Raw genomic sequence first — 17183 nt, forward strand, 5'->3', positions numbered from 1 at the left:
ACCCTGTTATGTGATCTTTTCCATTTGTGAAGTTTTCCCTGGGTGTTTGTGATATGGAGTCTTAGAATAACATGGGGCGCCTGGGTGGCGCAGTCGGTTAGGCGTCCGACTTCAGCCAGGTCACGATCTCGCGGTCCGTGAGTTCGAGCCCCGCGTCAGGCTCTGGGCTGATGGCTCGGAGCCTGGAGCCTGTTTCCGATTCTGTGTCTCCCTCTCTCTCTGCCCCTCCCCCCTTCATGCTCTGTCTCTCTCTGTCCCAAAAATAAATAAAAAACGTTGAAAAAAAAAAAAATTAAAAAAAAAAAAAAAGAATAACAAAAAAATTCACTGCATTCAAAAACTCTGATTCAAATTCTCACCTTGATTATTTCCACCAACTGATCCACACCACTGTCCCCTGGAAATATTGGTTGTCCTAGCAACAGCTCAGCCAACACACAACCTGCAGACCATACGTCTGTAGAAAAGAGAAAACAAGAGTTAGTAATGCGTGTAGCTTAAGATGCATTGGAAACTATTTGTATACATGTTCTAATTTCACATTGATCCCAGAATAAATAACACAAGCAAAAAAGTGTAGAATCCAAAACCGAGGGAAGAAAGCCCTCAAACCATCCCTAAAGTGTTAAATTTACCAAAGAGGAAACAAAGCTGATAAGAAAATTCCAACAAAGGGGTAAAGTCTATTTAATTATCAAATATCAGATGTTCAAATCTTCAACAACCAAGGCAGGGGATTACAGCCCAACATAGGGCATGCTTATCTACTTATCATACTTTAAAATAAGTCAAAGTGACACTACCTCTGTACATTAGCAGTGCTTACAGAACAGCCACAAACAAGGGTTCAATCTCTTGTCCACAGGGTTTTAGGCCAATGCAAATTAGGATAAAAAATTTTAAACCTTAAATGGTTGGCTTCTGTGTTGTAATACAATTGACAGGAAAATGTGCTTAAATGTATTATCATTTTTAAATACAAATATATAGAGGAATGAATTGTATTTCATAAATCCAAAAAACAGAAAAGGAAGGAAAACTTCCAAATTTACTCTATGAGACCAGTATTACCCTGATACCAAAACCAGATAAAGAATCCAATTAAAAAGAGACCTACAGGCCAATATCCCTGATGAACATGGATGCAAACCGAACCCAACAATACATTAAAAAAAAAAAAAAATTCAACACAATCAAGTGGGATTTATTTCTGGGTTGCAAGGGTGGTTCAATATTCACAAATCAATCAATGTGATACACCACATTAATAAAAGAAAGGATAAGAACCATATGGTTATTTCAATAGATGCAGAAAAAGCATTTGACAAAGTACAACATCCATTCATGATAAAAACCCTCAACAAAGTAGGTTTAGAGACACATACCTCAACATCATAAAGGTCATATATGAAAAACCCATAGCTAATATCATCCTAAATATGGGAAAACAGAGCTCTTCCTCTCTGGCCAGGAATAAGACAGGATGACCACTGTCACCACTGTTATTTAACACAATACTGGAAGTTCCAGCCTCAGATATCAGACAAAAAAAGAAATGAAAGGCACCTAAATCAGCAAGGAAGAAGTAAAACTTTCAGTATTTGCAGAATACATGACACCTTATAGAAAACCCAAAACTAAAAAAACTGCTAGAACTGATACACGAATTCAGTAAACTCACAGGATACAAAATAAATGTCCAGAAATCTGTTGCACTTCTATACATCAGTAATGAAACAGTAGAAAAAGAAATTAAGGAAACAATTCCATTCAAAATTGCTGCAGAAACCATAAGATACCTAGGAATAAACCTAACCAAAGAGGTGAAAGACCTGTACTCTGAAAACTATAAAACACTGAGGGGGGGGGGGGGGGGGAAGCAGAAATGGAAAGACATTTCATGCTCATGGATCAGAAGAACAAATACCGTTGAACTGTCTATACTACCCAAAGCAATCTATACATTTAATGCAATCCCTATCAAAATACCACCAAGCAATTTTTGCAGAGCTAGAACAATCTTAAAATTTGTACAGAACCACAGAAGAGCTCAAATAGCCAAAGCAACCTTGAAAATGAAAAGCAATGTTGGGAGCATCACAATTCTTGACTTAAAGTTGTATTACAAAGCTGTAGTGATCAAAACAGTATGGTACTGGCACAAAAACAGACACACAGATCAAGAGAACAGACCAGAAAACCCAGAAAAGAATCTACAACTATATGGTCAATCTTCAATAAAGCAGGGAAGAATATGCAATGGGAAAAAGATAGTCTCTTCAACAAATGGTGCTGGGAAAACTGGACAGCAACACGCAAAATAATGAAACTTGACTTTCTTACACCAAACACAAAAATAAATTCAAAATGGATCAAAGATTTAAAAGTAAGACCTGATGGGGCACCTGGGTAGTTCAGTCGGTTAAACGTCTGAATTCAGTTCAGGTCATGAGCTCACGGTTTGAGAGTTCGAGCCCTGCATCGGGCTCTGTGTTGACAGCTCAGAGCCTGGAGCCTGCTTTGGATTCTGTGTCCCTCTCTCTCTCTCTACCTCTCCCCCACTTGTACTCTGTCTCTCTCTATCTCTCAAAGATAAACATTAAAAAAAATTTTTTAATAAAAATAAGACTTGAAACCGTAAAAATCCTAGAAAAGAATATAGACAATAACCTCTCTGACACTGGCTACAGAAACTTCTTTCTAGATATGTCTCCGAGGCAGGGAAACAAAAGCAAAAATCAACTATTGGGAATTCATGAAAATAAAAAGCTTCTGCACAGCGAAGGAAACAATCAACAAAACTAAACGTCAGCCTACAGAATAGGAGAAGATATCTGCAAATGACATATCTGATAAAGAGTTAGTATCCAAGATCTATAAAGAACTTGTCAAACTCAACACACCAAAAATGGGCAGAAGACATGAACAGACATTTTTCCAAAGACAAACCGATGGCTAAAAGCAATATGAAAAGATGCTCAACATCACTCCATCATCAGGGAAATAAAAATCAAATCTACAATGAGATATCTCACCTCACACCTGTCAGAATGGCTAAAATCAACAACACAAGGTGTTGGCAAGGATGTGGAGAGAGGGGAACCCTATTGCACTATCGGTAGGAATGCAAACTGGTACAGCCATTCTGGAAAACAGTATGGAGGTTCTTTAAAAAAAAATAGAGCTACCCTACAACCCAGCAATTGCAGTACTAGGTACTTATCTAAAGAATACAAAAATCCTAATTCAAAGGGATACACACACCCCAATGTTTATAGCAGTATTATCTACAATAGCTAAATTATGGAAACAGCCCAAGTGACCATCGACTAATGAATGGATAAAGAAGATACGGTATATTGGGGCGCCTGGGTGGCGCAGTCGGTTAAGCGTCCGGCTTCAGCCAGGTCACGATCTCGCGGTCCGTGAGTTCGAGCCCCGCGTCAGGCTCTGGGCTGATGGCTCGGAGCCTGGAGCCTGTTTCCGATTCTGTGTCTCCCTCTCTCTCTGCCCCTCCCCCGTTCATGCTCTGTCTCTCTCTGTCCCCAAAATAAATAAAAAACGTTGAAAAAAAAATAAATTAAAAAAAAAAAAAAAGAAGATACGGTATATATGTGATGGAATATTAGCCATAAAAAAGAGCAAAATCTTGCCATCTGCAACAGCATGGATGGAACTAGAGTGTTATGCTAAGCGAAGTCTGACGAATGAGAAATACCATATGATTTCATATGTGTAATTTAAGAAACAAATGAGCAAAGAGAAAAAAAATATACACAGACGCAAGCCAAGAAGCAGAATCTTAACTATAGAGAAGAAAGTGATGGTTATCAGAGGGGAAGTCGGTAGGGGGATGGGTTAAGTAGATGATGGGGATTAAGGAATGCACTTGCTGTGATGAGCACTGGATGTTGTATAGAAGTGTTGAATCATTATACTGTACACCTGAAATTAATATTACACTGTATGTTAACTGGAATTTAAGTAAAAGCTTTAAAAAAGGACAAAAAAAAAAAAAAAGGGAAATCCTTGAAGAGGTCAAGGTTAAGATTAGAGATACAATCATTAATTTTCAATATGTAAGTTTTGTTATTATTATGGTATATCCAGGTGGTAATTTGGGTAAGAAGCGGACTATATATAGTATCTGGTATGAGGATGGTTTATTTAACTGTGCATTGCTTATTTTAGCCAACTAGAAGTTTTCTGTACTTAGTTTTTCAATAAATGAATTTTTCATGTTAAAAAAAAGAAAAAAGTACCAGGTGAAAGGACGTTAGGGTAAAGAAGAGCTTCATGATAGCAAAGGACAAGCACAAAGGAAAACAAGAGATGTGAGAATGAATATCAAGGTATATGAAAGCAAGCAGAGTCAGAAACCAAGCAGAATGAGTACCAAGAGAAAATGAAATATGTAAACTACAACTGAGGAGAGAAAAGAAATGAAGGAGGGAAGAGTCCAAATTTGGATGGGAATGTGAGATCTGAGCCTGCCAGCTAGTTATTTTGTTGTAAAATTAAAATACTTTAAGAAAAAAAAAAAAAACCAAGACAAAATAATTCACTTTTACCTCAATCCTGAGAGCAAACTTTTAAAATAAGTTTTAATAATTTATAACTAAATTTAATTAACAAAAAATTATTTAAAGTACACAATACTGGTTTACCCAAGATAGTCCTGGTTTAGATTTACTGTCCTGGGATAATTACTAATAGCATTCCCTTTCTATCTTAAAAGTATTACCAAATAAGAAATTACATGGTTACTCTATTTATGCCTACCATTAAGACTTCCTTCAAGAAAAAGCTAATTTTCAGTTTCTGGAATACTGAGATTCCTGGGTTTCGTCTGAACCAACAATCAAATGCTTTAGGAGATGAACATAAATCATTGCTGGGCTTTCTCATCTACTAGCAGGAAAGAAAAATGGTCAATGACATTGGAACAACGAATAATTCAAAAGGTCTGATGTGGTTAGATGCACTATCAAAAGGGATTAGAAATCCCTGCTCCAGTGACTAACTTTTTACTGACCTAGGAAAATAAGGATTCAACAATTTTATTTAAGAAATTCAAGTTGATTTTGTCCAGTTCTAAGCAATGATAACCAAGACACCTATTTTGCAAACACCGAAAGAGCCCTCCTTGATATATCAGATAGTTGCTAAATGAAGAAAATATCAAAACCTGCTAACAAAACTTTACTTCACTCAAAGTCAAGTAATACTAACTCTTAAAATGAAGTGGAAAAGATGTATATCTTCATGAACATAAATGCTTTATCTTGATCTAGGTTTAAAAATATACCTTTACCTAGGTAACTAGATGGAAGGTAATATGCACTCATTTCTTTCCTCTATAGAGAATAATTCATCTCAGAAGACAAGGCTGGAAAAATTGCAGAAGAATAATTAAATGTTCATTAAAAACCATGGGAAATGGTTTTTCCCATTGTATTCTCTATCCTCCAGTGCAACAAGTCTTAAAGTATGGTCTGAAGGGTCCTGGGCTTCCTAGACCTTTTCAGAGCTCAGACATCCTTCTTAGGCAGGACTTAGGTACAAATATGGGAGACAAGGAGTAAACCATTAAGGGATACTATTGCTTAGTGGTTGCCACAGATTTAGGTAGCAACTACACCAGTGGTCTATCATTCACTTTCTGAGAGATACCAAAATCTATTCTGTTCATAGTTCGTGGGACAAATGAATAATATTCTCCAAAGAGAATAAAACAGAATTAACAGAAGGCACGAAAAGTGTTTTGGCCCACTGACTTATCTGGTTATTTGGGGTTTCAGCCAAAATAGCATTCCTCTTCATACTTAACTCTAATTCCTGGTTAAAGTGTTCAAAACTACCTAGTTTAACATACTTAATCCACAGAAAAGGAAATTAAGGCACAATAAAGTTCAGTGACTTGTCCAAGGTAAAGTTACTGAGTAGCAGAGGTAGGCCTGGAATCCAATTTCAATTCCCAAATCAAGGTACTGTCTTTTTTTTTTTTTTTTTAATGTTTATTTATTTTTGAAAGAGAGAGCATGCATGCATGCGAGGGTGGAGGAGGGACAGAGAGAGGGAGACAGAGAGAGGGAGACAGAGAATCTGAAGAGGGCTCCACATTGACAGCAGAGAGACCAATGTGGGGTTCAAAGCCATGGAACCGCAGGATCATGACCTGAGTCGAAGTCGGGTGCTTAACAGACTGAGCCACCCAGGCGCCCCTAGACATTACTGTCTTGAATAACTGCCTCACTATCGAAGAATAGCTACTTGTCTCTTCAAGGGCCTGTAAACTCAATTCCTGGTCCTAAAGAAGCCTTTTGTTCTCTGCCATTTCTCAGCAAGACAATATAATCAGAGCCATCAGCTTTAGTTCTGGTTATATCTAAACATGACAATACTCTAACTGGAAACAGCTACTCTTTCATTTCAAATAACACTGTTAAAAATATTCCTAAAATGTACCTGCATTAGTACACTATTAAGTATTTTTGTTTTTGTCTGTCTACAAATCTCCCAGAGTCATGAGAGGAAATATCCAAGTCTAAAAAGGGAGGTCAGGGCTCCTGGCTGGCTCAGTCAGTTAAGTATCTGTTTCTTGATTTTGGCTCAAGTCATGATCTCACGGTTCATGAGTTCAAGCCCTGTGTCAGCGGAGCCTGTGTGGGATCCTCTCTCTCTGCCCCTCCCCAGCTCATGCTCGCGCGCTCTCTCTCTCTCTCTCTCTCTCTCTCTCTCTCACACACACACACACACACACAGAATAAATAAACTTAAAAAAAGGGGAGGGGGTCAAATCTAGGTTTATTATGGTTCAAAAGACCTCAGCTGAGGTGAGTCCTAAGCCTAGAAAGTCAGATTCTGGCTTTAGCCATACAAAGGAGGTTACTGAAAAGCAGGTACTCATAATATCCAGAGAAGTGGTTCCTAAGAGAGAAAATGGACTAAAAGGCTCCTCTTTTGTGAGACAATTTCAAAGAACTGCTAGGCACATGGACCTTTATAGAAGAGTGCTAGGCACTCTTAAGCAGGTCACAAGTTCATAATAAACATGCCTTATTGAGTCAGATGATACGGTCATGACTTTTTAAAAAGAAGCAAACTACATTTACTTTCAGTGACCCTGGCACAACTCATCCCAATATCTGGTATGCAGATGATCAGTATCATATATTTGAATAAAATATAAAGCAGCTGGAAAATCCAATGATATTTCCAAAGATAAAGGGCTTAGACTTAAATTTGCTCTCATGGAGAATCTAGTTAACAAATACTACAAGTGAATACCATCTTACATTTCTACAGTACTTTCACTAACATTGTATTTAATCACCACAGCCACTCAGAAAGGTAGGCAGAACTGTTAGCAATCTCCACTTCATAGCTTAACTAAGTCATAACAAACCTGGAACTCAAATCTAGTTCTACTCCAATCAAAATACCCTTTTTGCTATTTCTCATTTGTCCCTTAACATACACAGCCATGATGAAACTTTCAGCACTACACACACACACACACCCATTGTATTCTCTATCCTCCAGTGCAACAAGTCTTAAAGTATGGTCTGAAGGGTCCTGGGCTTCCTAGACCTTTTCAGAGCTCCTAAAGAGCAAAGCTATTTTCCATAAGAATTGGTGGGTAAAACCTGTGGGCCCCTTGGCACAAATCAAATTGCTCTTTGGCATTTTGTCCTTTGGCAAAATAAAAATGGTAATGTGGGGGTGGTGCCTGGGTGGCTCTGTTGGTTGAGCGTCCGACTTTGGCTCAGGTCATGATCTCGTGGTCTGTGAGTTCGAGCCCCGTGTCGGGCTCTGTGCTGACAACACAGAGCCTGGAGCTTGCTTCAGATTTTGTGTCTCCCTCTCTCTCTGCCCCTCCCCCGCTCATGCTCTGTCTCTCTCTCTCTGTCAAAAATAAATAAACATCAAAAAACATTTTTTTTAAATGGTAATGTGTTTCTGTCCAGAGGTCTGTGCTCAACAGAGAATTTCCACTTGTATTATTTTTTTATTATTACTACTTTAAAAACTTTTTTTTTTTTTTTTTAATTTTAGAGAGAGTGTACATGTAAGCAGGGGAGAGGTACAGAGGGAGAGGAAGGGGGAAGGGGGGCAAAGGGGAGAGGGAGGGGAAGGGAGGGGGGGATCTAAAGCAGGCTCCAAGCTCAACGTGGAGCCTGAAGCAGGGCTCTATCCAATGACCCTGGGATCATGACCTGAGCTGAAATCAAGAGTTTGATGCTCAACCAAATGAGCCACTCAGGCGCCCCTCCACTTGAATTAAAAGACAAAAACTGTTCACATTGTGGTTTTTCTTAGTTTTCTGTAACCATGGTTGGTTTTTTTGGTTGGTTTGTTTGGAATCTGCATGCTCTTGTTTCTGTTTTTGGACTAAGGAATTCTCTTCAGAAGTAGTATACAACAATAAAATAATTCTGACCTCTACCTACACACCTAGCCTGAAGTTGCTCTCCTTTCTTAGCTTCACTATTCATGTCCAGCTGATGGTACTCTATGTTCTCTATTAGTGGGCTAAAATGGGGTAGAAGAGGTCACTGAAGACTGAAGCAAACAGTCCCTATTCAATTCATGCTATCACTAAAGATATTTTGTGAAGACTTCTACAGAATCAGAATCAGAATCATTAGCCAAACTAATGAAAAAGTCAAAATTATTTTTTGTGACCTGACTTAAAATTAAATAACCCACTGGGACAGCCTAGTAGGAATGTCAACAATATGGCCATCCTATCATTTTCACCATAAACATAATGGATGTAAATTCTCCACCAGTGATCAAGCTCAGAAGTTAGTATTTCAGGGGAATTGCAATTTTTAAAAAGAAAAGATATACTTACGAATGATTTGAAATTTTAGGTTAAAAACAAATGTAATCATAATGGAACCACACACTCATAAAGAATAGCTTTATTTTTCTAAAAATCATAGAAACTGTAAAATAAAATAGTAAAGGTATCTTAAATTCTGAAAGTTGAAATTTAAAATATTTTACACATTTTTGTACATCTGTCTTTAAGAAGAAACAGACTTTAGGTCACTCTTATTTTTATATTTAAGTCAAAGTATAGATTAGTAATACTAAATTACTAAAAACAAGATACAAGTAACAATTACAAGCCATTATATTCATATTCAGTACTTACCTATACTAGAGGTATAATCAGTGGCTCCAAAGATCAACTCTGGTGCCCTATAGTACCGAGAACAGATATACGAAACATTGGGTTCTCCTCGGACCAGCTGCTTTGCACTAATGAAAAAAAATAAAAAGCAGAAATTCTTTAAACTAAGTCTAAACCTTAAGAGAAGCTAAATGCTATCATTCACAACACTGACCATTTATCTAAGATTCACACAATCCATTCACACAACATACAAAAAGGAAAATATAAAACGTAACTATCTGACAAAAGAAACAAAGTTTTAACATAACAGTATTTAAAAAAGAAAAATAACAGTAGCTTTTAAAGAATGCATTTGTCAACTGTTACCTAAGGAAAAAGAGACAAAGTCATAAAAGGATAAATGCTGAATTTCTTGTGATCCTCTTTTCCTTGAATACTACCTCTAAAATACAAAGGAAGGGCAGAAAAAGAAGTACCTCCACCCACTAAAAGCATAATAACGGATTATAAGAGTGAATACTTCTCCAATATATTTCTGGCAGAAATTGATCACTCTCTTTTACTTTGGCTTCTGCCTCGGAGTGACTATCCCAAGGCTTACAGACCCCAATCTACTTTATTTTTCCACTATGTAGGTCCCTTTATTAATTGTCTAAACATACATTACCCAATAAAGAATACAGGCCCTCTACTTTTGGACACAGATGATTCACGGTCTCTAAATTCTAACTCTGCTGTCTGAAGTTTAGTTACATGTTCTCTACTCCAACTTTCCTTCCAAAATACTTTGTGGCATGTATTTTAAATATTAAAGTAAATTAAAATTAGTTTCTTTTGAGATGTCTCTCAAGATCATTTGAAGATACACTGAAATAAACACCTGTAGAAGCTGACTACTTTGGCATATGATGACAGCAAAGATAGAGGCAATAAATACAAACACAACAAAATCAAAATACTAAGAATGTAAGTAACAAAGAAAGGGAAAACTTTGAGGTAATGGTGTAGGAAAACAGAGAAGAGACAAATGAAAATAGTCATAAAGGTTTCAAAGTTTGGATTTTTCTTTTCTTCCATTTATTTCTGGTCAATGGTAACTCTTACCTTAACCTGTTCTTTCTTCATTACAACTTTTGAAGGTGGGAGGCAGTATATTTTTTAATATTCTCCCCCAGTACTGACACAGAGCAACAATTTCATAAATTAATAATATCAATCCTTGTTTTTAGGCTGCGTGAAAATTAAGACACCTTTTCAGCTCAACTGATAAAACTTTTCTAAATTAAAAAAAAAGGATTCTTTTTATTAACAAGATAGATACCTATTATATAGTCAGAAAATTCACTATAAGAAGGTAATATTGGAAACCCTGTAGGTTTCCTCAATACTTGATGAAGCTACCTTCTCTCCTTCAGGTGAGGCTGTTTGTTACTTCCTGCCCTTTGAAGGATAAGAGGATCCAATGCAGTGACTACAAATAGTTCTGAGAAAGTCCAACTCTTCAACCTATTTCCAGGCCTTATTTCATCCAGTAAAGAATTACTGAAAGAATAATACTGCTTTGTTCAAGTCACCATCAACCTGGCACTAAGAATCTAAAGTGTATGGAAAACTCTAGTTGCCCAAACCAACTATTAAAAACAAAACAGGCAGTTTCGTTACTTATCAGAGCTATTAAAAATGACCTATTACCATACAAGTGAAATCCCTATTCCAAATAGATTAGAACAAAACAACTTCTATATCCCAATAAAAAGGTCCATAGCAACAGTGTTCTGACACTATAGCGAGAACAGAAACTTCACTGAGCTTGATGTCTCACAGTCTCTTCATAGTAATCAGTCACTGTCAGTGCAGAAGACACCCTCTGACAGTAATACTCAACTGATCTCCACAGTTTGTCCTACAGATAGATATTAAGCAGTAGTGCTTTGTTTCCATCATCAGATAACAGTTTTGATTTAATATCCTTCAGCCTTTCTGATAGTTTAGGGAAGAGTTATAGCCTGCAAAATGAGCTGAATCCCACAATAGGTGTCTGAAATCAGTGAACTGTAAAAAGGGGATGGTATGAAGGAGCACACCCTTGTGAGACTAAGAATGAATTCCTGACAGAGCAGATGTGCTTGTTTTTTAAAGACACTCTTAAGAGACAGCCTGTGGAAAATATACCTTATATTAAACCTAAAATTTAAACTGTAAGTTAATACAAAACTATTACAAAGAGGTGGGAACAGAGATATTAGGAGGTGTAGGTCACTATCTATGAAAAGCTGAAAAGTAAGAATTTGTGAGGATGAAAAAAATTGGAGAGAATTCAAGTTATGTTGCAATGTCTTAGGGATTGAGAGGAGAGAAACTAATCTAGGGGGAAGAAGGTTAACTAAGTTATATGAATATATAAGTTTGGTTTCATGTTGAGAGGTAGATCAAAGAGGTACAAGATGTGGAACACTATGAAAATAAAAAGGATGAAGTTTTATTACACAATATATTATTACCAAGGAATTAGTTTAAGAAAAAAAGTGCACTAGAATTTGCAGAAAAGGAGAATAAGAGACTCATTTAAAGAGGAAAAGGAAGAAACCACTGCTACTAAGGTTAACACTGAAGTGGAAAAAAATGCAGTAATGAATGATAATATTTTTAAAAATTTATTATTATTGAGAAAGGAATATAAACACAATAAAAAATTCAAACGATACAGAAGTACCATCAATGAAAAAACAACTATACTATACTCCCAGTTTCCCTTCTTAAGGGGCAACCAATGTTGTGGTTTTATTATGTATCATTCCAGAAATAATCATATACCTGTATACACGTGGCTATACTATGTGTGTTTTTAAAACACAAAAAGGAACATACTGTATATAGTTCTGACCTTGCCTTTTCAATTTAGTATTTCTTAGACATCATTCCTTTTAAATTCAGACAGCTACCTCATTATCTTTTACAGTTGTATGTATTACATTTTATGTGTATATTCTTGAATTTATCTGGTCATTTTCCTACTGACATTTATAAACAATGCTATAATAAAAATCCCCGTATATACACTATTTTAAAGTATTTCTAAGGGAATAATTCCTAGGAATTAAATTGCTGGATGAAAGACTATACACATTTATAATTATAACAAAATTTACCAAAGCTATTCTCACAAGAACCTGTACTAGTTTATACTCCCTGAATAAGGACTATGGTATTGTTAGACTGACACTGTAAAAGGCATATATTTTTAAAAGAGCATATGGGGCGGTAGGGTGAGGTAGGGTGAGGTAGGGGAGGAGTGAAAGAAAGAAGAAAAGAGAGCTAGCTTACCTTCCAAAGTCACAGAGTTTTAAGACAGCTGTATCAGGATCCAACAAGAGGTTCTGTGGTTTAATATCCCGATGGCATATTCCAAAGGAATGGATATAGGCTAAACTTCGGAACAGCTGATACATATACAACTGGAATAAACAGTAAAAATTAATTGAAGACTTTCGGCCCCAAACAAATCAGAATCCTTAAGCAGTAAATAAATAAAGCAACAGATTTTCAAAAGAGAACAGCATTCAATCTTTTAAGAGTTTCATGTCATTTCTATATTAGCTAATTGCAGTTGCATTAACCATGCCATATTTGCACCATCCTTTAATAATTTAAAAAAGGAAATGTTACAATGTGCTTTATAATTTTTTATTTTATTGACATCTTGCCTTAAGCCCGCTAAGATGGGCTTCTTTAAAAAAAAACAAAAAACAAACAAAACAGAAAAGCCCGAGAGGTATTCCAAATCAATGATGACAACAATGATTAGACCAGAAGCCAAGTCTTCTGGTTTTTTTAAGTCCATCATTCTTTACAAGTATGTACAATTTCATCTTCAGAATAACATTTTTCTGAGATGTCAGCCATACAGGTTATTGATACAGGGGCCTGAGAAAACTCACATGTCAACTGAGAAAATTTATAGTTGATGTCCTATCAAGACATCAGTAACTCCGTTATAACAGCATAGCACTCTTCCCGTAATATCCTTCAGAAATAAGTAGACTTTAAAATGCCATTTAATGAGATGCCTGGGTGGCTCAGTTAGTTAAGTGTCTGACTTTGGCTCAGGTCATGATCTCATGGTTTGTAGGTTCAAGTCCCTCCTTGGGCTCTGTGCTGACAGCTCGAAGCCTAGAGCCTCTTTGGATTTGGTGTTTCCCTCTCTCTCTGCCCCTCCCCCACTCGCACTCTCTCCCTCTCTCAAAAATAAAATTAGAAAAAAAAATACCATTTAGAACAGATCCTAGCTGACTACTGACATCAAATTAAAGAATATTTATTTCAATTCTATTACAAAAAAATACACTGAGGAACTGAGTCTGCATGGACGAAAGACTCAGACTCTTGGCTGGGGAAAAGAGGTACTTCATGAAGAAAATGAGTTATTAAACTTCTGTTTATCCCAAGGCTGGTGTTTAAATTTTTCTGACTACTCACCTTCTGACCTCTACCTCAAAGTTACCTCTACATCATGGAAAGAATTTTTGAAATGATTCAAATCAAGGACACCAGTATCTTGGTTAAAACAACAACATCAACAGTCAAAGGTCAGATAAAGCACTGATATAAGGCATCACCTAAGGAGGCTACTGGTATGACTCAGTTTCTTGAAGTTAACATGAGACCTACTTTCCTTCAAAGGCATTGATGAAAACTACAACTGGGGCGCCTGGGTGGCTCAGTTGGTTAAGTGGCCGACTTCGGCTCAGGTCATGATCTCGCGGTCTGTGAGTTCGAGCCCCGCGTCGGGCTCTGTGCTGACAGCTCAGAGCCTGGAGCCTGCTTCAGATTCTGTGTCTCCCTTTCTCTGACCCTCCCCCGTTCATGCTCTGTCTCTCTCTGTCTCAAAAATAAATAAACGTTAAAAAAAAAAAAAAAAAAAAAACTACAACTGACTTTCAGTACATCATTAATGTTAATACTGAACTAAAGCTGGAAAAGTTTAAGCCATCTTTAAAATGAAGCATGTTGTTGGGGTGCCCAGGGGGTCAGTCGGTGTAGGGTCCAACTTCAGCTCAGGTCATGATCTTGTGGTTCATGAGTTTGAGCCTCACATCAAGCTCTGGGCTGACAGCTCGGAGCCTGGAGCCTACTTTTTAGATTCTGTGTCTCCCTCTCTGCCCCTTTCCCACTCGTATTCTGTCTCTTTCAAAAATAAATAAAAATTAAAAATTTTTTTAATGAAGCATGCTGCAAAATGTATAGGTAAGGTCTGCATTTTGTCCCAAAGTTAGAATTAAGGAACTTAGGTATCCATATAACTTTTTAAAAGCTTCCTAATTCTACCACAGTATTATTGTTCACAGAATCCATCTTCAAGTCCTAAAGCTTACTCTCAGGATTCTAAAGGTTTATTTAAAAAAAAAAATGTTTAATGTTTATATATTTATTTTTTGACAGAGAGAGAGGGAGAGAGAGGGAGGGAGAAGGGAGGGAGAGAATATGAATGCAAGCAGGGGAGGGGCAGAGAGAAGGAGAAACAGAATCTGAAGCAGGCTCCAGGCTCTGAGCTGTCAGCACAGAGCCCGATGTAGGGCCCAAACCCATGAAGTGGCAGATCATGACCTGAGCCAAAGTCGGACACTAAACCAACTGAACCACCCAGGCACCCCTAAAAGTTTATTTACTACCATTAAGAAAATGAGCTCCAAGAAGAAACTGAGTTCATAGGCATTTGTTTACTAAAGGAGAGAACTTACAAACTCTGTGTCAGGGCACTAATGTCTAGGTCAGCAATAATCAGTGGGAAAAAAGGTTTTCTTGTCAAAAATGCTTAGAGCTTAAATGAGGTTGAGGGGTCTTTTTACTATATTCATTGATCTGAAAGATCTACTCATTATATTCATTCTCCTCACTTTATCTTTTGAAAAGATAAAGAATGAAATATGCAATTTCATATCTTTTGTTTTTTTGACTCTGTAAAAGTTTATTTATAAAAAAAATGGAGAGGCCTTCTCTAGATTTATTTAAAAAAAAAATATAGACGCCTATTAAGACAGCAATAACAAGAAAAATAACTTATCATGTGCCAGGCACTATTCTAAATGCTTTGCCTGTGTTTTCATTTAACCTTTATCTAAAAAGGTACTGCTATTTGTATTTTACATATAAAATAACTGAGGCACAGAGGTTAAGCAATTAATCCAAATCAGTTACTAAATATTCTATACTGGCTTGGGCTAAGTACACTTCTTTAATAGTGATTTCCATATTTTGTTGTATTTTTATTCTATTAAATAAAAGTGGAAAATGTAACCATTAAATAGCTTGATCACTAAGTAAAAACTAGAATGACAAACTTAGAAACTCAGGAGGTATTCAACACATTTTTAAATTCAAGATTTATTTGTAGGTACTGTCAAACCAAGAGGTTTCACCCTTTTGTTTTTTTAATTCTTGCAATCACTCTGTGAGATGCTCATTTATCCTCATTTTTACAGAAGTGGTAACTGAAGCCCAATGAACAGTTTGAACAGTTATAATGTTATCAAATCTAACTCCAGTCCAATGTCCTTTCCTCTGTGTTATTAAACCTGTTTAAAACAAATAATAGAATAACAATTTTATAATTCACAAAGATGCTCTCAGCTTTCTTGTGTACTCACACCATATCCTTAAACATGTCTTTCCAATTAAAAAAAAAAAAAAAGTCAAGTTCACAATGATGATTTTCCCAGCATCTGTTTCAGACTTGGATTTTAAAACCGACTTAGTTATAAATGATGCTCATCAGAAAGGAAAGGTACTCAAAAACTTCTTAACTTGTATATTAACCACTGTCAACTACAAAGCAACCCGTAGTATAAGACTGAAGAAAGGACTGACGTAATAATACAATATAATATACTCAACTTCCCCAGAAAAAGTGAAAAAAGTGGAAGTCATAAAATTACAAAGGACTGTAGTTGCCATTTTGGTGACATATATGCTAAACAACCCCTTATTAGATGGTGAGGTCTATGAAGACAAGAGTTATATGGGTTTATCACTTTTACTTCCATCTTCCAATCCAATATTTTTCATGGAAATAGTTTTTTATAAAACTAGGTAGAAGGAATAAGTGAAGGAGATCAGATTATCAATTTCAGAAGACGTTTTTATCTTTTTTAGACTCTGAAATGTAAGAATAGATTTGTGTCCTCAAAGAACAATGTCCAGGGCCAATAAATCAGACTCTGGAAGGTCTGTGGTTTATAAAAGAACCATCCTTTTTTCAACAAGGGGGAAGGGGGAATGTTACATCTTTCTTTGTTTGCCAACTTCAATATGCATAATAATATTCTTTTTTAAAATATAGAATGCCAGAGACCTCATCCAAATACATGCTGTCAAAAACATAGAAAGCACAAGGCTCTTCACTACATTATTTCTTAATAGCAAAAACAAAAACAAACAACTGAAAACAATACACCACTAATAGGTTACCAGCTTAATAAATTAGAACATAGCCATATAATACACTAATGTGCAGCTATAAAAAAGGAAGGTGAAATAGCCATATTAATACAGAGCGATTTCCAGAATCTCTCTCTCTATATATATATGTGTATATATACATATATACATACATATATATATATATATACACACACATATGTATATATTAATGTTTATTTATTATCGAGAAACAGAGAGAGACAGAGCATGAGCATGGGAGGGGCATACACAGAATCTGAAGCAGACTCCAGGCTCTGAGCTGTCAGCACAGAGCCCGACACGGGGCTCGAACTCACAAGCCATGAGATCATGACCTGAGCCGAAGTCAGTCACTTAACTGACTAAGCCATCCCAGCGCCCCAACCCAGAATGTATTTTTAATTTAAAAAGTATGACAGAATAAAATGTACATATTATATAATCATTTACATAAGAAAGAGGTGGGGGAATAAAATAATTATATACATTTGCCTATTTATTAACCTATGGTAGGACCATAAAAATTTTAAATATTTAACTCTGGGGGAAAGAAAGAACAGGGTAGAACAAACAGGGATAA

At 36.4% G+C, this 17183-nt stretch overlaps 1 protein-coding gene across 3 annotated transcripts in view; it reads right to left on the reverse strand.

The window, feature by feature from the left end:
* GSK3B (glycogen synthase kinase 3 beta) overlaps nucleotides 1-17183 on the reverse strand; it is a 194137-nt gene that overhangs the window by 64863 nt on the left and 112091 nt on the right. For all 3 annotated transcript variants that reach the window (XM_049629429.1, XM_049629428.1, XM_049629430.1), the window contains exons 5-7: nucleotides 12473-12603; nucleotides 9167-9273; nucleotides 360-457 (exon numbers count right to left, since the gene is read on the reverse strand). In XM_049629429.1, coding sequence (XP_049485386.1) covers nucleotides 360-457; nucleotides 9167-9273; nucleotides 12473-12603 — 336 coding nt within the window. The remainder of the gene's footprint in view (nucleotides 1-359; nucleotides 458-9166; nucleotides 9274-12472; nucleotides 12604-17183) is intronic.

Source organism: Panthera uncia, chromosome C2, assembly GCF_023721935.1.
Source record: "Panthera uncia isolate 11264 chromosome C2, Puncia_PCG_1.0, whole genome shotgun sequence".
Lineage (NCBI taxonomy): Eukaryota > Metazoa > Chordata > Mammalia > Carnivora > Felidae > Panthera > Panthera uncia.